Source organism: Bubalus kerabau, chromosome X (genome assembly GCF_029407905.1).
Source record: "Bubalus kerabau isolate K-KA32 ecotype Philippines breed swamp buffalo chromosome X, PCC_UOA_SB_1v2, whole genome shotgun sequence".
In the NCBI taxonomy this organism is placed as follows: domain Eukaryota; kingdom Metazoa; phylum Chordata; class Mammalia; order Artiodactyla; family Bovidae; genus Bubalus; species Bubalus kerabau.
In genome coordinates, this window is record NC_073647.1 from 57,141,262 (window position 1) to 57,164,495 (window position 23,234).

General features: G+C 38.2%; 1 protein-coding gene across 12 annotated transcripts in view; it reads left to right on the forward strand.

The window, feature by feature from the left end:
* Positions 1 to 23,234, forward strand: part of DIAPH2 (diaphanous related formin 2) — a 981,259-nt gene that overhangs the window by 87,925 nt on the left and 870,100 nt on the right. For 11 of the 12 annotated variants that reach the window (XM_055563966.1, XM_055563967.1, XM_055563965.1 and 8 more), the window contains one exon: positions 3,128 to 3,148. The exons of the other annotated variant lie outside the window; for it this stretch is intronic. In XM_055563966.1, coding sequence (XP_055419941.1) covers positions 3,128 to 3,148 — 21 coding nt within the window. The remainder of the gene's footprint in view (positions 1 to 3,127; positions 3,149 to 23,234) is intronic. 12 annotated transcript variants of the gene reach the window in all.

Here is a 23,234-nt window from a genome sequence, read left to right on the forward strand (position 1 = left end):
CTCACTACTGAACATCAGCAGCTTCATGTCACCCAGCCTGTTCCTGTTCTCTTCACCTTCACCCTGGCTTCACCCCAAACCCACGCCTCTTCAAAGCTTTGTGCTTCTCTGCCCCCAAACAGTCGCCGAGCAGCTGCACTCTCAGCGTCCCTGCCTTTTCACTGTGTGGTTCCCATGGGCTTCCTCCTCGTCAGACTCCCGTTCCCAAAACCTACATTCCTCAAGGCAGCAATGTGACACAATCATGTTTGCACCCCAACATGCCTGCCACATTGTCGGCAGCTGTCATGGTATATTGCACACAGTGTCAGTGGATTTTAAATAAAATGAAAGCCACAAGTTAAAAAAAAATTGCAACACTGTCATACCAATTCATAATCCTGAGAGGCAGAAGACATCAGTGATTTAGAGGGACTCTTGCATGTTATATTTTATGTGGGTATTCCCTTGTGGTTCAGATAGTAAACAATCTGCCTGCCAAGCAGGAGATGCAGGTTCGATCCCTGGGTTAGGAAAATCCCCTGGAGAAGGAAATCACTCCAATATTCTTGTCTTGAGAATCCCATGGACAGAGGAGCCTGGTGGGCTACAGTCCATGGGGTCGAAAAGTCAGACATGGATGAGCGACTGAGCACACATGCATAGACGTTTAAGAGGAAAAAATTAGTCGCTGAAATCCGAACATTAGTTTGCCAGATGTCAGTGTCCTTATGAGAATATTAAGAAACTAATTTATTTCTAACTTAAATCACAGTCTTTGAGGTTGAGATTTAAAAATATGTAAAGTTAGATTTTTTGAAGATACATTGAAAGGTAGCATTGATTAAAAAAAACTCTCAGTAGCAAATAATTTAAAATAGTGATACCAAATACATCGCTAAATATTTTCAGATTGGCCCATATCATAAGCAGGCTTCCCTGGCAGCTCAGACAGTAAAGAATCCATCTGCAATGTGGGAGACCTGAGTTCTATCCCTGGGTTAGGAAGATCCCCTGGAGGAGAGCATGGCAACCACTCCAGTATTCTTGCCTAGAGAATCCCCATGACAAAGAAGCCTGGTGGGCTACAGTCCATGGGGTTGCAAAGAGTCAGACACAACTGAGTGACTAAGCACAAACACATATATCATAAGCAGTTAAGAGTTGTAGTATATCTTTTTGTTTGTGTGTATACATGTGTTGGCTTCCCAGGTGGCACTAGTGGTAAAGAACCTGCCTGCCAATGCAGGAGACATAAGAGACATGAGTTTGATCCCTGGGTCAGGAAGATCTCCTAGAGAAAGGCATTGCAACCCACTCCAGTATTCTTGCCTGGAAAATCCCATGGACAGAGGAACCTGGCAGGCTATAGTCCATAGGGTCACACAGAGTCAGACACAACTGAAGTGACTCAGCACACACACATACATGTATTAGTGGTTTTGCCTTTGCCACTATCAGATAGTTTCTTTCTCAAGTCTTTGCCAGACATCACCTAGATACGGTGAAACAATTGAACCCAAACCTGACCAGACCAGTTTCTTTTAGCTTTTCTTGGCTCATCTAATCTGTTTGCTGTATATGCTTTAACTAAATGCAGTCATTTTGCAATCAGAATAGTATCAGTCAGTTCAGTTGCTCAGTCGTGTCCGACTCTTTGTGACCCCATGAATCGCAGCACGCCAGGCCTCCCTGTCCATCACCAGCTCTCTGCCCCTGACCTCGGGCGTGGGGTAGCTCCTCTCCACGGTGCTAAGTGCACCGGTTGCAGCCGCTGCGCTAAGTGAGAATAGTATAGACCTGCTTAAATTGTTAAGACAGGCTTGCGATTCTTTTTTTTTTTTTTTTTTTTCATGTCTGTGCTAAATAAACATGGGACAAATAAGACCTCTTTTTGGTGGGAGGAAATAATTTAGGTCAGTAGTGTATCTTTCAATTCAGAAGACTGTTAACGGCACCACAGTGGCTTTTATTCAACTAAATAGTCGCTGTCTGTAGATAGTCTGTCGAATGAATATTTAAGAAAGCTGCTTTTCTATTTGGAGATTCATGGAGTCCTCTGAAATAGTTAATTAGGAAACTATCATTTCTTTTTGTATCTTGTAGTATCCTGTTAAACTTAGGATTCTTATTGGGATTTCAGTTATATTTGCTTTTTATTTTTAAAGTACTAGCTAATAATTAGAACATGTATTGATAATATGTGCTATCAGATGAATAGTTTTAGAATATGGATGAACTCTTTTTTTGAACATTGCTTGATTTTCAAGTGTAGGAATCTGATAACAATGATTTATATTTGGATTCTGGCTTAAAATTATACTTTAGGACTATGATTTTAGCTCTTGCCTTCTTAAGCACAAATTCTTAGGAATTCTCTTATCTCTTCACCATAAGAAAAACTCAATTGAGGTTGTAATTTTTGAACTATTTCCTCCTTCTGAATAAGTATATTTAAATACAAACTGCTTCTTTGTCTTCACATTATATAGAAAACTGTGTTGTTATAATAGAAATGCTAGGATGACCTAGAAAACCAGAATCATAAGAAATCTATCTTCTTTGTAATTTTCAAGTATAATATAAAACAATATTTTAAACCTTAAATTCATAACAATAAAAAATTTCCCATTTTCAACCTCAAGTTTATTTATTAACTTAAACACATGACTTTACGTACAACATTTATATTCTAAAATACCTAATTTCAAGCTTAATAGTATGCCTGTTAAAACACAGAAAAAAAAACAATATTAGAATAAAATTCAATTTTCTCATGATAATTTTTTGAGAGGTTGTGGGCTGATAAAATATCTGATGCCTGATTGCACTTAATCTTGAATTACTTGATACTTATACTACAACTAGTTGAGAAGCCCATTACAGAAAACTTAAAAAAAAAATCCTCAAATGGTAATAATTTTATTTGGGAATCTTTATTCTGCTGACTTTATACATTTTTGGAATATGGTAGAAATCAATACTGATGTATTTAACCTCTAGATCTAAAATATTAAAAGTACACATAGAGGTGCTATTTACTAATTTACTAAACACTTCTGTGAAAAGCTTCTGATTATTAATACTGTTGCTGTTTGTTTTTTTTTTTTTTACACCATAACTACTCTCCGTTGACCTCTGCATGCAGATAGTTGGAAGTAAAGTTACGGTGAGTACCAAAGATGTGTTTTACCCTTAGATGTGAATTCGTGCTTTTGGAGATTGAGTGATTTTTGCTTCTAGTATTTTATGTGTTCGGTTCTTCTTTTGGTGTATATTTTACCAAAGTAGTAAGATGAATGTTAAGATCACATGATTAGAATTTAACTATGTAAGTATTTTTCCTGTGGCTTTGGGAAGTACTTTAGAACTGGAATATGATTGTATATTTTGTCTTAGAAAGTTTTACTTCTTTTTAAAATTTTTTTTGGAACTGTGCCTGTGTCAGTGCTTATGATTCTGAGGTGTGTTTTACCTTAATTTTTCAGGATAGCAGGGAGAGACTCCTAAAAGTTTCATTTATGCTAATAGGAATTCTTACTGAAGCATCTTACTTTGACTTTAGTATCTCTGAGCACATGGTGTAATGAAAGCAGCCTTTGATGTTCAGTCAGGAGGCCTGGGTGCTTATCTTTGCTGGGTGCTACTCATCAGCTTTGTGACTTTGGGCAAGTCATATAATTTATCTGAGGTTCAGTTATTAAGTAGATAAATTGAAGTGATTGGCTTGCATTATCTTTTAAGGTTCTTTCAGTTGCTGTCATCTAAGCAGGGGTCCACAACCTCCAGGCCACAGACCAGTACTTCCTGTCAGATCAGCTATGACATTAGATTAGCAATAAAGTACACAATAAATGCAATGTGGTTGAATATTCCTGAACTCATCCTCACCTACCCCAGTCTGTGAAAAAATAATTTTCCATGAAATTGGTCCCTGGTGTCAAAAAGGTTGGGGACTGCTGATCTAAAGGTTATATACACGAGACACTGCATTGCAGTGCCACAATTACATGATACACTATTACATCAATACACCAAAAGTGGCCTGTATTTTAATTAAGAGCTATTTGTAATTACCTTGCCTTCATGATTAAGCAGTCTGTATTTAGAAAACAGGCCAGGAAACATTATCTTTTTTTAAAATTTCTATTGGAGTTTAGTGGATTTACAGTGTTGTGTTAGTTTCAGATGTACAGAAAAGTAAATCAGTTATTCAAATACATATATCCACTGTTTTTCAGATTCTTTTCTCATACAGACCATTACAGAGTATTGAGTAGAGTTTCCTGTGCTATAAAGCAGGTTCTTATAAGCTATCTGTTTTATATATACTAGTGTGTACATGGGCTTCCTGAGGTGGCACAGTGATAAAGAATCCACCTGCCAATGCAGGAGATGCAGGAGATGTGGGTTCAATCCCTGAGTCGTGAAGATCCCCTGAAGGAAGGCACGGCAATCCACTCCAGTATTCTTGCCTGGAGAATCCCATGGACAGAAGAGTCTGGTGGGCTGCAGTCCGTGGGGTTGCAAAGAGTCAGACACAACTGAGCATGCACACTCCCATCGTAGTGTATGTATGTCAGTCCCAGTCTCCCAATGTATCCACCCCCCACCCCGCCCCCTGCCCCAGGAAACATTGTCTTGAACATCACCAGGTATCTAGAATAGTGAATATATTTACATATGTTTTGCTTTTAAATATTGAAGTCCTCTTTTTGTCTTTTTGGATTTGTCAGGCGAGTGTATGCTCCTTGGTTCTGTCTCATCACAACAAAGATTTGGAGTGATGGACATTAAAGCCCTCGGTATGTCACAGCTCTCGGGTCTTGGACAGACCGTGTTATAGCTCTTAGACAAATCAGTGTTACAGCTCCGTGTTACAGCTCCATTTTATTTAGAAAATAGCAGGAAAATCCACCGAGAGAGAGAGAGAGAGAGAGAGAGAGAGAGAGAGAGAGAGAGAGAGATACACCCTTGGGCTTCTCTTTCTATATGTTTTTTTCTCCCCCTGGGCCCGCCCTATGTAAATTGGGCTAGCCAGGAGTGTTGTTTGTTCTACCTGAGGTCCTCACTCCGGCCCTCGAACCTTCCTTTGTTCTATTTTCATGGGTTTTCCCTTCCTTATCTTTTAGCCACCCCCATTCTAGACTCCTGTTTCCCATTCTAACTGCCTAACAGATTCATGTGACATTGGGGAGAAAATGCCATCCATCTTTTGGAATGATTTCCAAAATCAGCAAATATTTCTTTAGTGCTTATTGTGTACCAAGAACTGTGCTAGGTGCGCTAATGACTGGAAAATAAGAATAAAACCTTATCATTGCAATAATATATGTTGAAATAATCAAATCTTAAATTGTGCCTGCTAATTGTGCCATAGCAATATTATGTATTAGGCAGGAGACATAAGGTGGGTTAGAGTAATTAGAGAAAAATCCATGCAAATTTCTAGACTTTCAGGATATGGTGGTTGGGATTTGATGGGGGAGGGGAAATGATGGAAAAGCTCTCAGATTGTGGAAGTAATATTCAATGCAAAAGCTTGGAAAGACAACCAAATTTTATTTGGGAGGGGGTACGGCAGGTGGGCGAGAAGGAAGAAATGAGAAATGACGTTGATTTTGTACAGAACAAAAAATGTATATTGGAAAGATTCAAAAATCAAGTTAAAAGAAGATCTTAAAGTCCAGGTAGATTAGAAATCAGTTTGAGCAAGCAAGTTACATGAGGAAAGCAGAGTTTAAGAAAAATAAATTGGATAGTAGTAGGTAGGCTGGATTGGGCTAATGGTACTCAAAGTTGAAAGTATCAAAATGCAAATTTTGTCCCTCATGGGGTCTGGAATAAGGCCAAGAATTCTGCATTTTTATTAAGCACCACAGGACATCCTGATTAGTTAGAATAAAGAGCTCACTTTGAGAAATACTGGATTGGGATAGAGATTTGTTTAGGGGGCTACCTAGGAGACATGTGAGAGTCAAAGAGGCCCTGCATTAAACTGGAGGCTTAGGTGTAGAAGGATGGGGTTAAATAACAGAGTTTGGGGCAATAAATGAATCTAGAGCTTATTTTAATGTGGGCCAGAACCAGCCTATATTTCTGGTTGTGACAACATAAACAATCCAATGACCTGTGCCAGAAGCCCCTGCAAGATTACCAATTTCTCCATAATCAGTTATCAAGTTCTGTTGATTATTTCTCCTAAATAACTCTCAGTTCTCTCCCCTAATTTCAGAGCCATCATCTAACACTCCTGTGATTGTTGTAGTCTCCTCAATACTCTCCTAGTCTTTGCTTTCACACTCACCCATGAATGCTCTATGTGGTTACCAGAAATGCTGCTGCTACCCCCTCAAATTTTCAGATGGTTCCCTATTCTCTTTGCGATCTTTTCTGATTTCACCTCTAGCTGCACTCTTACATGCACCTATCCCCTGTCTGTATGGGAATGCTTGGCAGTTCGTTAACATCCTATTTTTTAAAAATTTTTTTAAAGTTTATTTTTTAATTGAAGGATAATTGCTTTACAAAACTTTGTTGTTTTCTGTCAAACCTCAGCATGAATCAGCCATAGGTATACATATGTCCCCTCCCTCTTGAAACTTCCTCCAATCTCCTTCCCCATTCCACCCCCTAGTTTGATACACAGCCCCTGTTTGAGTTCCCTGAGACATACAGCAAATTCCCATTGGCTGTTTTACATATTAAGTTTCCATGTTACTCTATCCATACATCTCACCCTCTCCTCCCTTCTCCCCATGTCCATAAGTCTGTTCTCTATGTCTGTTTCTCCATTGCTGCTCTGCAAATAAATTATTCAGTACCATCTTTCTAGATTCCATATATATGTGTTAGTATACAATATTTGTCTTTCTCTTTCTGACTTACTTCACTCTGTGTAATAGGCTCTAGGTTCATCCACCTCATTAGAACTGACTCAAATGTGTTCCTTTTTATGGCTGAGTAATATTCCATTGTATATAGATACAACAACTTTATACATTCATTGGTTGATGGGCATCTAGGTTGCTTCCATGTTTTAGCTATTGCAAATAGTGCTGCAATGAACATTGGAGTATATGTGTCTAGGAGTGGGATTGGTGGGTCATATGGTGGTTTTATTCCTAGTTTTTTAAGGAATCTCCATACCATCTTCCAAAGTGGCTATATCAATTTACATTCCCGCCAACAGTGCAAGAGTGTTACTTTTTCTCTGCACCCTCTCCAGCATTTATCATTTATAGACTTTTAGATGATGGCCATTCTGAATGGTGGGAGGTGATTTCTCATTGTAGTTTTGATTTGCATTTCTCTAATAATAAGTGATGTTGAGCATCTTTTCATGTGTTTGTTAGCCATCTGTATGTCTTCTTTGGAGAAATGTCTGTTTAGGTCTTTTTCACACGTTTTGATTGGATTGTTTGTTTTTCTGGTTTTGAGTTGAATGAGTTGATTGTATATTTTGGAAATTAATCCTTTGTCAGTTTCATTTGCTATGATTTTCTCTCATTCTGAGGGTTGTCTTTTCACCTTGTTTATAGTTTCCTTTGCTGTGCAAAAGCTTTTAGGTTTAATCAGGTCCCACTTGTTTACTTTTGTTTTTATTTCCATTACTCTAGGATGTGGGTCATAGAGGATCTTGCTTTGATTTATGTTGAGTGTTCTGCCTATGATTTCCTCTAAGGGTTTTATAGTTCTTGTCTTACATTTAGGTCTTTAATCCATTCTGAGTTTATCTTTGTGTATGGTGCTAGGAAGTATTCTACTTTCATTATTTTACATGTAGTTGTCCAGTTTTCCCAGCACCACTTATTGAATAGGCTCTCTTTTCCCCATTGTATATCCTTTCCTCCTTTGTCAAAAATAAGGTGCCCATAGGTGCGTGGGTTTATTTCTGGACTTTCTATCTTATTCCATTGGTCTATATTTCTGTTTTTGTGCCAGTACCATACTGTTTTGATGACTGTACCTTTGTAGTATAATCTGAAGTCAGGAAGGTTGATTCCTCCAGCTTCATTCTTCTTTCTTAAGACTGCTTTGGCTATTCAGGGTCTTTTGTGTTTCCATATAAATTGTGAAATTTTTTGTTCTAGTTCTGCGAAAAATGCCATTGGTAATTTGATAGGGATCACGTTGAATCTGTAGATTGCATTTGGTAGTATAGTCATTTTCACAATATTGATTCTTCCTACCCAGGAACATGGACTGTCTCTTCATCTGTTTATGTTATCTTTGGTTTCTTTCATGAGTGTCTTATAATTTTCTGTTCAGTGTTGTCTTCTTAGGTAGGTTTATTCCTAGTTATTTTATTCTTTTTGTTGCACTGGTGAATGGAATTGATTCCTTAATTTCTTTTTTTGATATTTCACTGTTAGTATATAGGAATGCACCAGTGATTTCTGTGTATTGTTTTTGTATCCTGTGACTTTGCTAAATTCCCTGATTAGCTCTAGTAATTTTCTGATAGTATCTTCAGGGTTTTCTATGTATAGTATCATGTCATCTGCAAAAAGTGAGAGCTTTACTTCTTGTTTTCCAATCTGGATTCCTTTTATTTCTTTTTCTTCTCTGATTGCTGTATCTATGACTTCCAAAACTATGTTGAATAATAGTGGTGAGAGTGGCCACCTTTGTCTTGTTCCTGATCTTAGGGGGAGTGCTGGCAGTTTTTTACCATTGAGAATAATGTGTCCTGTGGGCTTATCATATATGGCCTTTACTATGTTGAGGTAGGTTCTTTCTATGCACATTTTTTGAAGAGTTTTAATCATAAGTGGGTGCTGAATTTTCTCAAAGGCTTTTTCTGCATCTATTGTGATAATATCATTTTTATTTTTCAATTTGTTTATATGATGTATCACATTGATTGCTTTGTATATATTGAAGAATCCTTGCATCCCTGGAATAACCCCAACTTGATCATAGTGTATGAGCTTTTTAATGTGTTGTTGAATTCTGTTTGCTAGAATTTTGTTGAGGATTTTTGCATCTATGTTCATCAGTGATATTGGCCTTTAGGTTTCTTTTTCTGTGTTGTCTTTGTCTGGTTTTGGCATCAGGGTGATGGTGGCCTTACAGAATGAGTTTCGAAGTGTTCCTTCCTCTGCAATTTTTTGGAAAGAATTTTAGGATAGTCATTAGCTCTTTTCTAAATGTTTGATAGAATTTCCCTGTGAAGCCATCTGGCCCTGGGCTTTTGTTTTTTGGGAGATTTTTGAGCACAGTTTTGATTTCAGTGCTTGTAATTGATTTGTTCATACTTTCTATTTCTTCCTGGTTCAGTCTTGGAAGAATGATCTTTACTAAGATTCTGTTCATTTCTTCCAGGTTATCCATTTTATTGCCATATAGTTGTTCATAATAGTCTCTTGTAATTTGTTGTATTTCTGCATTGTCTGTTGTAACTTCTGTTTCATTTTCTAATTTTATTGATTTGATTCTTCTCTCTTTTTTTCTTAAAAAGTGTGGCTAAAGGTTTGTCAATTTTGTTTATCTTCTCAAAGAACCAGCTTTTAGTTTTATTAATCTTTACTAATTTTCTTTTCTTTTTTTCATTTATCTTTATTTCTGCTATGATCTTTATGATTTCTTCCCTTCTACTACTTTTGGGGTTTTTTGATTCTTCTTTTTCCAGTTGTTTTAGGCAGAAAGTTAGGTTGTCTATCCAATGTTTTTTTTGTTTGTTTGTTTCTTGAGGTAGGATTGTGTTGCTATAAACTTCGCTCTTAGAACTGCTTTTGCTGTATCCCATAGATTTTGAGGAGTTGTGTCTTCATTGTCATTTATTTTCTGGGAATTTTTTGATTTCCCTTTTGATTTCCTTAGTAACCTATTCGTTATTTAGAAATATATTATTTAATCTCCATGTGTTTGTGTTTTTTTACAGTGTTTTTTTTTTTTTTTTTTTTTGTAATTGATATTTAGTCTCATAGCATTGTGGTCAGAAAAGATGCTTGATATGATTTCAGTTTTCTTAAATTTACTGAGGTTTGCTTTATGACCCAGGATGTAGTCTGTCCTAGAGAATGTTCCATGTACACTTGAGAAGAAAATGTATTCTTCTTCTTTTGGATGGAATGTTCTGAAGATATCAATGAGATTTGTCTCATCTAATATATCATTTAAGACTTGTGTTTCCGTGTTAATTTTCTGCTTTGATGATCTGTCCATTGGTGTAAGTGGGGCGTTAAAGTCTCCTACCATTATTGTGTTACTGTCAATTTCTCCTTTTCTGTCTGCTAGAGTTTGTTTATGTATTGAGGTGCTCCTATGTTGAGTGCATAGATATTTGCAGTTGTTATGTCTTCCTATTGGATTGATCCCTTGACCATTAGTACTGTCCTTCCTTATCTCTTGTAATCTTCTTCATTTTAAGGTCTATTTTATCTGACATGAGGATTGCTACTCCAGCTTTCTTTTGCTTTCCATTTGCATGGAATATATTTTTCCATCCTCTCACTTTCTGTCCATATGTGTCTTTAGGTCTGAAGTAGATGTCTTGTAGACAGCATATATATAGGTCTTGTTTTTGTATCCATTCAGCCAGTCTGTATCTTTTGGTTGGAGCATTTAATCCATTTACATTTAAAGTAATTATTGATATGTGTGTTCCTATTGCCATTTTCTTAATTGTCTCAGTGTAGTTCAGTTCAGTTGCTCAGTTGTGTCCGACTCTTTGCGACCCCATGGACTGCAGCACCCCAGGCCTCCCTGTTCATCACCAACCACTGGAGCCTACTCAAACTGATGTCCATTGCGTTGGTGATGCCATGCAACCATCTCATCCTCTGTTGTCCCCTTTTCCTCCTGCCTTCAGTCTTTCCCAGCATCTGGGTCTTTTCCAACGAGTTGGTTCTTTGCCTCAGGTGGCCAAAGTATTGAAGTTTCAGCTTCAGCATCAGTCATTTCAGTGAATATTCAGGACTGAATTCCTTTAGGATTGACTGGTTGGATCTCCTTGCAGTCCAAGGGACTCTGAAGAGTCTTCTCCAATACCACAGTTCAAAAACACCAATTCTTCAGCGCTCAGCTTTCTTTCGGAGAAAGCAATGGCACCCCACTCCAGTACTCTTGCCTGGAAAAGCCCATGGACGGAGGAGCCTGAAAGGCTGCAGTCCATGGGGTCGCTGAGGGTCGGACATGACTGAGCAACTTCACTTTCACTTTTCACTTTCATGCTTTGGAGAAGGAAATGGCAATCCACTCCAGTGTTCTTGCCTGGAGAATACCAGGGATGGGAGAGCCTGGTGGGCTGCCATCTATGGGGTTGCACAGAGTCGGACACAACTGAAGTGACTTAGCAGCAGCAGCAGCAGCAGCTTTCTTTATTGTCCAACTCTCACATCCATGCATGACTACTGGAAAAACCATAGCCTTGACTAGATGGAACTTTGTCGGAAAAGTAATGTCTCTGCTTTTTATATGCTGTCTAGGTTGGTCATAGCTTTTCTTCCAAGGAGCAAGCATCTTTTAATTCCATGGCTGCAGTCACCATCTTCAGTGATTTTGGAGCCCCCCAAAATAAAGTCTGTCACTTTTTCCATTGTTTCCCCATCTATTTGCCATGAAGTGATGGGACTGGATGCCATCATCTTTGTTTTCTGAATGTTGAGTTTTAAGCCAACTTTTTACTCTCCTCTTTCACATTCATCAAGAGGCTCTTTAGTTCTTTGCTTTCTGCCATAAGGGTGGTGTCATCTGTGTTTCTGAGGTTATTGATATTTCTCCCAGCAATCTTCTTCTTCTCTTTTCTCTTGTAGATCTTTTTCTTCTCTTGTATTTCCTGACTATATAAATTCCTTTAACATTTGTGGTAAAGGTGGTTTGGTTTTACTGAATTCTCTTTAACTTTTGCTTGTCTAAAAAGCTTTTGAGTTCCCCACAATTTTGAATGAGATCCTTGGCAGTAGAGTAATCTTAGTTGTAGATTTTTTCCTTTCATTACTTTAAATATATCCTGCCGTTTCCTTCTGGCCTGCAGAGTTTCTGCTGAAAGATCAGCTGTTAAACATATGAGGTTCCCTTTTATGTTACTTGTTGCTTTTCCCTTGTTGATTTTAATATTCTTTCTTTGTGTTTAATCTTTGTTAGTTTGATTAGTATGTGTCTTGGCATGTTTCTCCTTTGGTTTATCTTGTATAGGACTCTTTGTGCCTCTTGAACTTGATTGACTATTTCCCTTTCCATGTTGGGGAAATTTTTAACTATAATCTTTTCAAAAATTTTCTCATACCCTTTCATTTTCTCTTCTTCTTCTGGGAACCCTATAATTCAAATGTTGGTATGTTTAATATTGTCTTAGAGGTCTCTGAGACTATGTCAGTTCTTTTCAGTGTTTTTGCTTTATTCTGCTCTTCAGAAGTTATTTCCAGAATTTTATGTTCCGGTTCACTGATCTATATTTCTGCTTCAGATATTCTGCTATTGATTCCTTCTAGAGTATTTTTATTTTCAGTAATTGTGTTGTTTGTCTCTGTGAGTTCATTCTTTAATTCTTCTAGGTCTTTTTAAATTAATTCTTGCATTTTCTCCATTCTATTTTCAAGGTTTCTGATCATCTTTGCAATTATTATTCTGAAATCATTTTCAGGTAGTTTGCCTATTTCCTCCTCATTTATTTGGACTTGTGTGTTTCTAGTTTATTCCTTCATTTGTGCAGTGTTTCTCTACCTTTTCATTATTTTTTTTAACTTACTGTGTTTGAGGTCTCCTTTTCCCAGCCGTCAAGGTTGAATTCTTTCTTCCTTTTGGCTTCTTCCCTCATAAGGTTTGTCCAGTGGTTTATGTAAGCTTCCAGTAGGGTGAGATTTGTGGTGATTTTTTTTTCCTGGGGTGAGCAGGGCTGAGTGAGGTGGCAATCCTGTCTGCTGACGATTGGGTTTGTATTTTTGACTTGTTTGTTGTTTGGATGAGGTGTCCTGCACAGGGTGCTACTGGCAGTTGTGTGATGCCAGGTCTTATATACAAGTGGTTGTCTTTGTGGGCATTCTCACTATTTGATGCTCCCTAGGATTAGGAGTTCTTTGGTAGTCTAGGGTCTTGGAGTCAGTGCTCCCATTCCAAAGGCTCAGGGCTTTATCTCTGGCCAGGAATGGAGATTCCATAGGTGGTTTGTTATGGAATTAAATGGGATTAAAACAAATATACAACAACAAAAAACCAAAGATGAACTCCAGAAAAATGGCAGTTATAGAATCAGGCAAATAATGATTAAAATAATGGAGTATACACATATGCATATATACCCATACACAAAATCAAAACAGTCCAACAAAAATAAAGTACAGTGGATTGACCCAGGGAACAAAGGAAACCAAAAATGATATCTACCAGTTAAGAACAAAACTAAAGCACAAACTGGAAAACAAAACTAAAGCAATGTACCAACTGGGAAACATATCACAATGAAAACAAAACTAACAAATATGGTGAGAAAAAGAAGGAAAAGAAAGAATAGAAATGCAGAGTTAAATAGAGGTAGATAAAGAAGATGCATTTATTAAAGGTTATCTGCAAGGGGGAAAGAACAATAGGAAAAGCAAACAGAGGAATAAATGTAGAAAGAATAATAGGTTTAAAACATTTAAATGTTAAAATTAAAAAAATATAAATAAATAAAAAAGGAGAAGAAGAAAAAGGAAAACTCCACAGAACTGCAAAAGGCCAATGTGAAGACGGACCTTTATAACAGCAATGAAAAATGTGATTGAGAAAAGAAACTCAAAAGATCATAGTGCTAATAAAATCGACCACTACAACAGACGAAAAAGAAGGTTAAAAAAAAAGAAAGAAAACCCCAAAAGAACCAAGTCAAAGTGTAAGAATAGTAAATATTTTTCTTGAGTCACTGCTGTCAGCGACCTTTCCCTCTCTGGGAGTCACAGTCCACATTTCCTCCCTAGGATGCCCTCCAACGCTGCGCTGGTCTGTGGACCTGCTGTGTGGGCAGCTTACATTTTCATCTGGTTCTACTCCTGTGTGTTCTTGCCTCCAGTGTCCACGGCTGTCAGAACTAGTGCATTTTTTTTTTTTTTTGGACGCTCTCAGTATCCTTTTATATATACCATAGATACAGAGTCTGCCTAGTTGATCCTGTGGATTTAATCTGCAGCTTGTACAGCTAGTGGGAAGGTTTTGGCTCTTCTTCCTTAGCCAGACTGCCCCTGGGTTTCAGTTGTGGTTTTATTTCTACCTGTGCATGTGGGTCATCCACTGGGGTTTGCTCCTGAGACTGTTCTGGAGGACTTGCATCTGCCCCAGTGAGGGGTGGGTGTGGAGGTGGTGCAGCTGCTTAGGTTGCAGGGGTTTTGGCAGCACCAGGTACTCAGAGGAGTTGGAAGCTGGGGCAGCAGGAGATATAGTGCTCTACAAGGGTATGGCAACCAATATTGGCCAATATACTCCAGTATTCTTCCCTGGAGAACCCCACTGACAGAGAAGCTTGGCAGGCCACAGTTCACAGGGTTGCATAGAGTTGGACACTAGCGAAGCATTCCCACATGTATAGACACAAGACTTAGCCTGTGGCAGCTTTGCCCCAGTGAGGGTTGAGTGTGAAGGTGGTTGAGTTGGGGGTAACCTGACCAAGTGTGTAGGGACACAGACTGCCTCAGCCGCAGGAGTTATGGCCCTATCAGAATCTTTTTTTTGAGCCTCTGGTAACTGGCAATCAGAAGGCCTCATTGGCTAGTCTTCCTCCATAGCTCCACCGGTTCAGGCACTTAGAGGGTTCTCTTGCCTGGGGTCCTTCTCTATTGTTCAGCACATCAGGCACATAGAGAGTCCCCCCTGGCTGGGGTCCCACTCTGTAGATTGGTGCATCAGGCACTTAAAGGGGCACCCCTCCTGGGTCCTCCTGTGTAGGTCAGCACATCAGGCACCTACAGCTGCACCCTGGGTGGAGTCCTACTCTGTACTTAAGCACGTCAGGCATTTTAAGGGGCACCCTGGGTGAGGTCCTACTCTGTTGTTCCACATGTCAGGCGCTTGATGGGCCAGCCTCGCTATTGTTCAGCTGCCAGATGCTGCCTGGTTGGAAGAGAGAGGCTAACGTGATGGCTCCACCCCCTATGTGTGACTCATGGTTTCCATGGCTGCCTGGCTTCCCTCCGCAGGCATTTTCCACCGCAGTCTCTTCCCTTACATCCCCTCGGTCCCTTTCCCAGCAGTCAACTGAAGCCCTTGCCCTGGGATTGCTCTGCAATCCCTATGCTCCAGCTCCCAGCTGCTGCACCTTCTAGGGGACCTGCATCCTTGTCTGGGGTAGGTAAGGCTGAAACAAGGACTGTCTGATTCTCATTCCATTTAGGCTGCCAGAGATCAGCTGCCTCACTCTCAGCCTTAAATGTTTCTCTTCTGACTCAGACAGTTGCCCCCGTTGTGGAGATTGGACCCCTGTTTTAATTCTCCCACCCGCCAAGGGTAGGTCCAGTCCTACTAAGACTTCTGTTTTCCCCCTAGTTCCTTCATCCTGCTGAGTTTTGCGTGATTTTAAATATTCTTTTCCTGTGGTCAGGTACTCCTGTCCACTCTCAGCTGGTGTTCTGCAAGCACTTCTGTGTCTGAAGGTGTATTCCTGACGTATGCGTGGAGAGTGACGTACTCCACGACTACCTACTCCTCTGTCATCTTGTTCCTCCCCCAACATCCTATTCTTTAATTCCTCTAAATCAAGCACATTCTGTTGCTTTGAGCCCAAATGGCTTTCTCTTCTTGAGTGTGCCAAGCAAGCTCCTACATATCCATCAAGATTAAGCTTCTTGTCAGTCTTTAAACGAGAAGGTGTCTTAGATAGCTCCTTCCTTTCCATAGCCCCATATATATAGCTCTATTATAATGTATATTGTAATGTATAATGTAAATATTATAATATTTAGCACTTTTTATTAAAGATGTAAATTTTACATCTTCTGCAGTGAACATAGCTTGTGCTCTCAAAATGCTATGTCTAATGGGGAAGATAAACAGGAAAACAGATTAAAGATAGGGCCTAAAATATGAAATATAGGAAAGGATGCAAAATGGCTGCTTATGTCAGTGAACAGTTTTGTCCAAGTGTGTTTTAAAAGACACCATAATGAGACGGGTGTTATGATGGATCTGTAGTAGAAATGATTTTATACCCATTGTTTTATCTGTGAGCTGCTACTTATATTGGAGTAGGCAAATCCTGCATTACAGGGAACAAACTCTAAGCATTGGTTTCTAGAAGAATTGATGAGGGTATTAATTCTAGAGTGTAGGTGGGAAGGTTCCTTCAGGAGGAAGATGTGTTGTTGTTTGTTGAAACTAGAAGGGAGAGAAAAAAAAATATTTAAAAATCACCAGATGTAAATCAGGTTCAAAAGGGTTTATTTTTCACAGTCTCATTAACCTAAAACAGGGCTTCCCCAGTGGCTCAGCTGGTAAAGAACCCGCCTGCCAGTGCAGGAGATGCTGGTTCAATCCCTGGGTCAGGAAGATCCCCTGGAGGAGGGCATGACAACCCACTCCAGTATTCTTGCTTGGAGAATCCCATGGACAGAGGAGCCTGGTGGGCTACAGTCCATGGGATCACAAAAAATCAGACACGACTTGAGTAGGCAGGCACACATGCTAGAAGTGTTTGAGAGAGAAAAAATCCTAGAATAGCTACTTTAAGTGTTTTTGTTGCTAAAAGACCATATACGTTGGTCAAAAACTGAGTGATGTAGAAGCCAGACTGAAATTGTAAAGCTGGAATATGTAATGAACCAGGTCTTCATCACCCTATCTTCCTTGTATCTCTCTGGTGTTGATTGGAGGCATAGTTGGAGGCATTTGAGGTCTTCCTGATCTCAGACATAGTTTCACTATTCTTTTTTAGAAATTTACTTTACCGTCAGGCTGTTACCTGAACATAACCGTCCACTCAACCTCAAGCCATCTTGCTTCTGACTTGACTCATTGGATCCGTTTTTTTTTTTTTTTGCTTTGCTTTGAATGTTTTCTTTCCTTTGTCAACATTCTCTCCATCCTCAGCTGTTCCGTGAAGTCTGTCCTGTTGACCTCCCCCCATCTCCATTTCCCCATTCCCAGATTTCCTCCTAGTAATTTATCTGAACTTAAATAGCACTTCATTTTTAACTCTCTTCTGGAATCACCTTCTACTTTATTTTATAGTTTCTATAACATTGTATGTTCTTTAAGGGCCTCTTTTATACTACTATATTACTTTAGATAGTAATAATGTATGTCCTTGAATTAATGTTCTCTATTACAGAGTGGGTCTGTCTTTTTATGTCCATGGTATAGACCCTATGAAGGGATTCAAATTTTAGTAAAGGTCATGGATTCAGAGGCAAATAGACCTGAGCTCAGATTCCAACTCTGCTACATACTAACTGCTGCTGCTTCTGCTAAGTCGCTTCAGTTGTGTCTGACTCTGTGCGACCCCATAGACGGCAGCCCACCAGGCTCCCCCGTCCCTGGGATTCTCCAGGCAAGAACACTGGAGTGGGTTGCCATTTCCTTCTCCAATGCATGAAAGTGAAAAGTGAAAGTGAAGTCACTCAGTCGTGTCCAACTCTTAGTGACCCCATGAACTGCAGCCTACCAGGCTCCTCTGTCCATGGGATTTTCCAGGCAAGAGTACTGAAGTGGGGTGCCATTGCCTTTTCCACATACTGACTGCTGCTGCTGCTAAGTCGCTTCAGTCGTGTCCGACTCTGTGCGACCCCATAGATGGCAGCCCACCAGGCTCCCCCGTCCCTGTGATTCTCCAGGCAAGAACACTGAAGTGGGTTGCCATTTCCTTCTCCAATGCATAAAAGTGAAAGTGAAGTCGCTCAGTCGTGTCTGACTCTTAGCGACCCCATGGATTGCAGCCTACCAGGCTCCTCCACCCATGGGATTTTCCAGGCAAGAGTACTGGAGTGGGGTGCCATTGCCTTCTCCGCACATACTAACTATGTGACCTTAAATAATTTAATTACTGTCTCTGCACCTCGCTTTCCCCATCGATACAATGAGGATAGTAATAATATTCGATTCAGGATGGTTTTGAAGTTTATTGTTTATATTTAATGTATTTAACATATGAAGAATCTTGCAAAAAGGTCTAAGTTAGATTTTTTGGTTAACTGTATTAAATTCTATGAAATGCTTGGTATGACAGACATAAAGCATGACAATTACATGGTAAAATAAAAGAAGACTTTGAGCTGCCTTTTTTTTTTTTGGCTGAGTTTTCATGCTATTTAATAGAATGATTTATTCTGGGTCAAGAATGATGGGAAGGATTCAACTGGATGGAAGAAAGAAAATGTTTTGCCTGTTTATTGAAAGCTATGTGTTATGTGGTATAGATTATTGCTGCACTTTGAAAAAATTTAAAATTCATATGTGGTCTTAAAATAATATTGACAGTTATTTTAAAGAGTTACTAAAATAGTTGAAGATTTGTTACAGATATTATCTATGAAAAGATAGAATATTTTCGTGTCAATATCTTAAAATAGCAAAAGAGAATAGGATAAAATAGGATAGAGATGGAAAGAACTGAGTGACTTTTTCAATGGCTTCTAGTTGTAAGCGTTGCAAACTTTTTGAAACAAAATAAATTGTTTTTATAATTTAATAACGCATTGCCTGAAACAGATTTAGGAATCAACTAAAACAGCTTTCACTGCAAGCCAGGAATAATTTATCCATGGATGGAAAAAGAACCATTCTTCTGTGGGGGAAAAAAAAGGATAAGAATTGACATGATTATGTATGGTAATTGGAAAATAGAATTATAATGACCAGACCTAACAATGTTAAATATAAAGTAACTTAATGGCAGAAATAGTTGAAAGCCTTGGGCAAGCAGTGGGGTGTCTTTTTGGATAGTGTTTGTTTTAGCATCATCAAGACCTGAATTTAAATCCCTGATTCAGCACTGTTCCATTCAAGAGCTTGTTAATGTTTCTAGCCACAGATTCTTTGTTTTCTTGGACAGAAAGTTACTGCCCACCTATTATGGACCAGGCACTATTCTAAGTGCTCACATGATGAACCATACAGATTAATTCCTCACGGAGCTTGTATTTCTACTTGGGGAGACAGACAGTAAGACACATATCAAATATAATGGCAGGTAGTGTTAAGTGCTATGAAGGTGAAAAAGCAATGCGAGCAAGCCAAGTGTGATCAGGGATGTACTATTTTAGATAGGTGAGTTCTCTGAGCAAATGACATCTGAACAGAGACATGAATGAAATTGGGGAGAGCCAGTGCAAATATCTAAGGAGGAGATTTACAGGCAAGAGAGAGAGCATCAAGTGCCCCAACTTTGCGGCAGGAGTGTGCCTTGAGCATTTGAAGAAAAACAAAGAGGCCACTGTTTACGGGGGTTTTTTGTTAAGGTGACTGAAAACATGGGTTAAGCATATCAGGGAACTGTAAACGTGGAAAGGTAGGTTAAGGTCATTTTAGGAGGGACATGCCAAGGAGTTGGTACTTTAATAGTCAGTGAGGAATCCTGGAAAGTTTTGAGCAATGGAATGACAAAATTCAAGCTGCATTTGGGGAAGATTAATGGTGCAGGGGAAATTGGAGAGGTTAGAGACTGGGGCAGGGAGATCAAGAAGGAGAAGTTGTTGCTGTAGTTTAAGTAATAAGACCCTGAACTGGAGAGTGGTTGGTTAAAACTAAATGGAAGTGATAGATGAGAGAGATTGTGGAACTAGAATATATCTGCCTCAGCATATGATGAAAAAGGGCAGAGGAGATGTGTGAATCAATAGTAACTGAAAATTACAAGCATGAATGACTGATCGAACCCTGGTCTCCTGCATTGCAGGCAGATTCTTTACTGTTTGAGTGACAGGGAGCCCCTGAAGTGGTGGTGATTTGAGCCTTTATGGAGATATCAAGGGGCTTCCCAGGTGGCTTAGAAGTAAAGAATCTGCCTGCTGATGCAGGAGGTGTAGAAGACGTGGCTTTGATCCCTGGGTTAGGAAGATCCCCTGGAGGAGGGCATGACAACCCACTCCAGTATTCTTGCCTGGAGAATCCCATGGACAGAGGAGCCTGGCAGGCTACAGTCTATAGGGTCACAAAGAGTCAGACACGACTGAGCACACATGTGTGCACTCCCAGAGACATCAGGAGCAAGACAAGGTCAGGATGAGTTCAGTTTAAACATGTTAATCAAGGAGAAATCAGTGAAATCACAGAAAGAAAAATAAAGTTATGACCATGCAAAACCATTTCTTTGGCACTTGTAGCACTGAGTAGAATTTTATAATTAGGTTTTCTGTTTCGAACTCCAACTTTATGTAAAATATACTCTCTGCACATTGCTGTTGAACTATATAACCCATTTTATGTAATTAGAATGTCATATTTGTAGTTTCTGCAATGTTTTTAAAATAATCTGATTCAAAAGGAAAGTCCCATCATAGATGAAGGGTAGGTACACATGTATGCTTCTTTGCCCTAATTGGGGCATGGCAATCCTAGGCACTGATTCAGCGAATATTCCAGGACCCTTTTCTCAAAATAGAGCCAAATGAATTTGTTTCCCTAGGCTGCTGAATGAGTTCATACTGAAAGAAAGTTTCAGTTAAAAGTATAATCTTATAGCCAAGCTCAAACTAATAAATTAAAAATGCTATTGATGTGTTTCTTAGTATAAGCTAGTAATTATAATAGCTGTAATAGTAATTATATTAGCTGTAAAATACCACTAAGCATGGCAGTATGTGTTTGTGGGCTGTTAAGCTGCTACTGCATTATAAAATTGAAGTTTTATTGGCTTACTGATCGAATAGTATCATTATGATTACTTCATGTAATGTTACACTTGTGTCACACCAATTATTTGAATATATCCTGTGAAAAAAGATCAAATCTTACTTTGCTGTTTAAATAAAAAAATGTATTGCCCAGAAGGGGGAGACAAAACATTGATTATTGGAGTTTGAAGTAACTGCTTGCTGATAAAACGTGGCTTCTTCGTACCCCAATTTGATTGTTTTTGTTCCTTTCTCTTCTTATAGGTTTAAAAATTGTAGGATAGTTGCTACTATAAAATATTTAATTTTATGATGGTGACAATTTTGTTAAAAATCTAAATTCAATCAAAATAAAAATAACCAGTGCAATTATTTTTAACTAGTATATATAAAGTAGAAATTCATTTGGTAATTAGGTGAAAATAAGACCTAAGGCTGTTTAATGATGGTATATTTTATAAGTGATCTTTTAAAAATAGCACAAGCACTATTAAAGTTCCATTTCTGTTCTTTTCTAATTTCACATTCATTAAATGCCAAAGAGTAGCTTCCTTTCTATTTCCTTATGTTTTGATACTGCAAGCTGGCTTGTGTATTATACTTGTTTTGTATAGAAATACCTGCATATTTTTTGAAATATTTTATTATTTAAACCTCCATTCATTTTTAGAACAATTTCTTATCAGTCCCTTCGCTTCCAGTACATTGTTATAAATTGCATTACTTCATCATGCCAGATTAAATTCATTGTTTAAAGCATGCTAAGATAATGTCAATTATAAAATATTAGCAAGTTATCTTACCTTGGGCATTTGGAAACATCGAAAAGACAGTATGAATATTGACTTTCGTTTAGACATATATTTTGTAAATTGGTTGTATTAATATTTATGAGTATGAGGTCATTATATTTTATAGTGTATCCTGATATTGGAAACAGAAAGATATTCTTTTCATGTGCAATTCTACATTGCAGGTTTATTTTCTGTGAATTCTGCTTGTGATCATGTTAAAACTCCTGACTGAGATTATTTCTCTGTGTATATCATCAGGTAAAAAGAATACATTTAAAATCTGATGCTTGGAATAAGACATTTAAAGCTAGTTAGTTGTATTGTATTTTATTTTATTTTTTACTTTTCAATTATGGCAAAACTTTTGATCAGCCATAGAGCATGAGATAATTATATGAGAAGTGTTTTTTTAATGTTTATTTTGGTTGGTAAATAGTGTGGTCTCTATACTATATATCTTTTAAAAGCTTTGTGTAAAATTTGCTGTTACCATTAAAAAAACAAGTGGAATAACATAGGGATATTCCTCATGAGACAGTGCTTTCATGATCCAGGTAGCATTGTCAAAAGGGGGAAAATTAGACACAGTAAGATTGTGATTGATACTAAAGGGTTACCTTAACTTACTATATATTATATTTTGGCCTTTTTCTCACATGTTCAATTCAGTTTTTCATCTTAGTTAATCAAATGTCTTGTTCATGCTTCTCTGTTAGGAAAGGACTGTTTGGTTGAATTAGCTCCTTTGAATAGGGTAAGGGCAGAATAATATCATCTTAAAAATGCCACCTTTATGAATCTACCAGCACTAGATTCATAAAGTGCTTTAGAGTTTTTAAAGCCCTTTCACACATTTTTCCATTTGAGCTACATTCTGTGTGTATTTCTATAGGTTTGTGCATCACTTTTTTTTTTTCAGGAGAACATTGCCTCCATCCCCAGATTCTGAGGCTCTAGCCATTTTCCATGGATTTTTTCTGAGTAGTATATACTGGTCAAAGTATTGATATTTTGTTGGTGGTCAACAGATGTTCATAACATTAACTAGTAGCCAGTCTTGTGCTTGTATGAAATGCTTTTTGAGCCTAATGCTTTGTGGGCCTGCTAAATAATGGTCATGTGACTGGTAACATTTAAAGTAAATTTTTTTTTTTTTTTTTTTTTACTGTGGTCACCATATTTCAGATGCTGGATTATTGCATTCATTGCATGTGCTCTTATAGTTGCAACCACAATTACCTATCAAAACAATATTGAAAACAAAAATGAATTCTAAGAGCATCAAAGATACCAAAAGCTTTCTGAATTCATTTTTTATGCTGATCTGTTTGTAAATTTTTACTAACCTGTCATGATTCCTTTCTTCAATGAACTTGTGATCTAAAGAGAAAATAATTGCTCATGCAATGTAATTCTTGTGTTTTGAGTATAGTAACTACTTTGTATAGTTTAGGTGGATCATTTATTTCCATTGATAGTGATGCTTTTTTGGCAGAGTGATTTGCTTCCCAGAAAGCAGATTTACAGAGTGTGATTGGCACCTGTATAGTAGTTAGCTATGGTGTGTGTATGCATCTGTGTATCTCTCTCTCTCTCTCTGTTCTCTCAAAGTTAAATGAAATTGCATAGGTTCCCTCTGGTTTGGAAAGTTGAGAAGTTATGAGAACTGAGACTTTACCTCAAAAATATTTCAGATTTTCTGATTGTGTGGAATGTTTTTGCT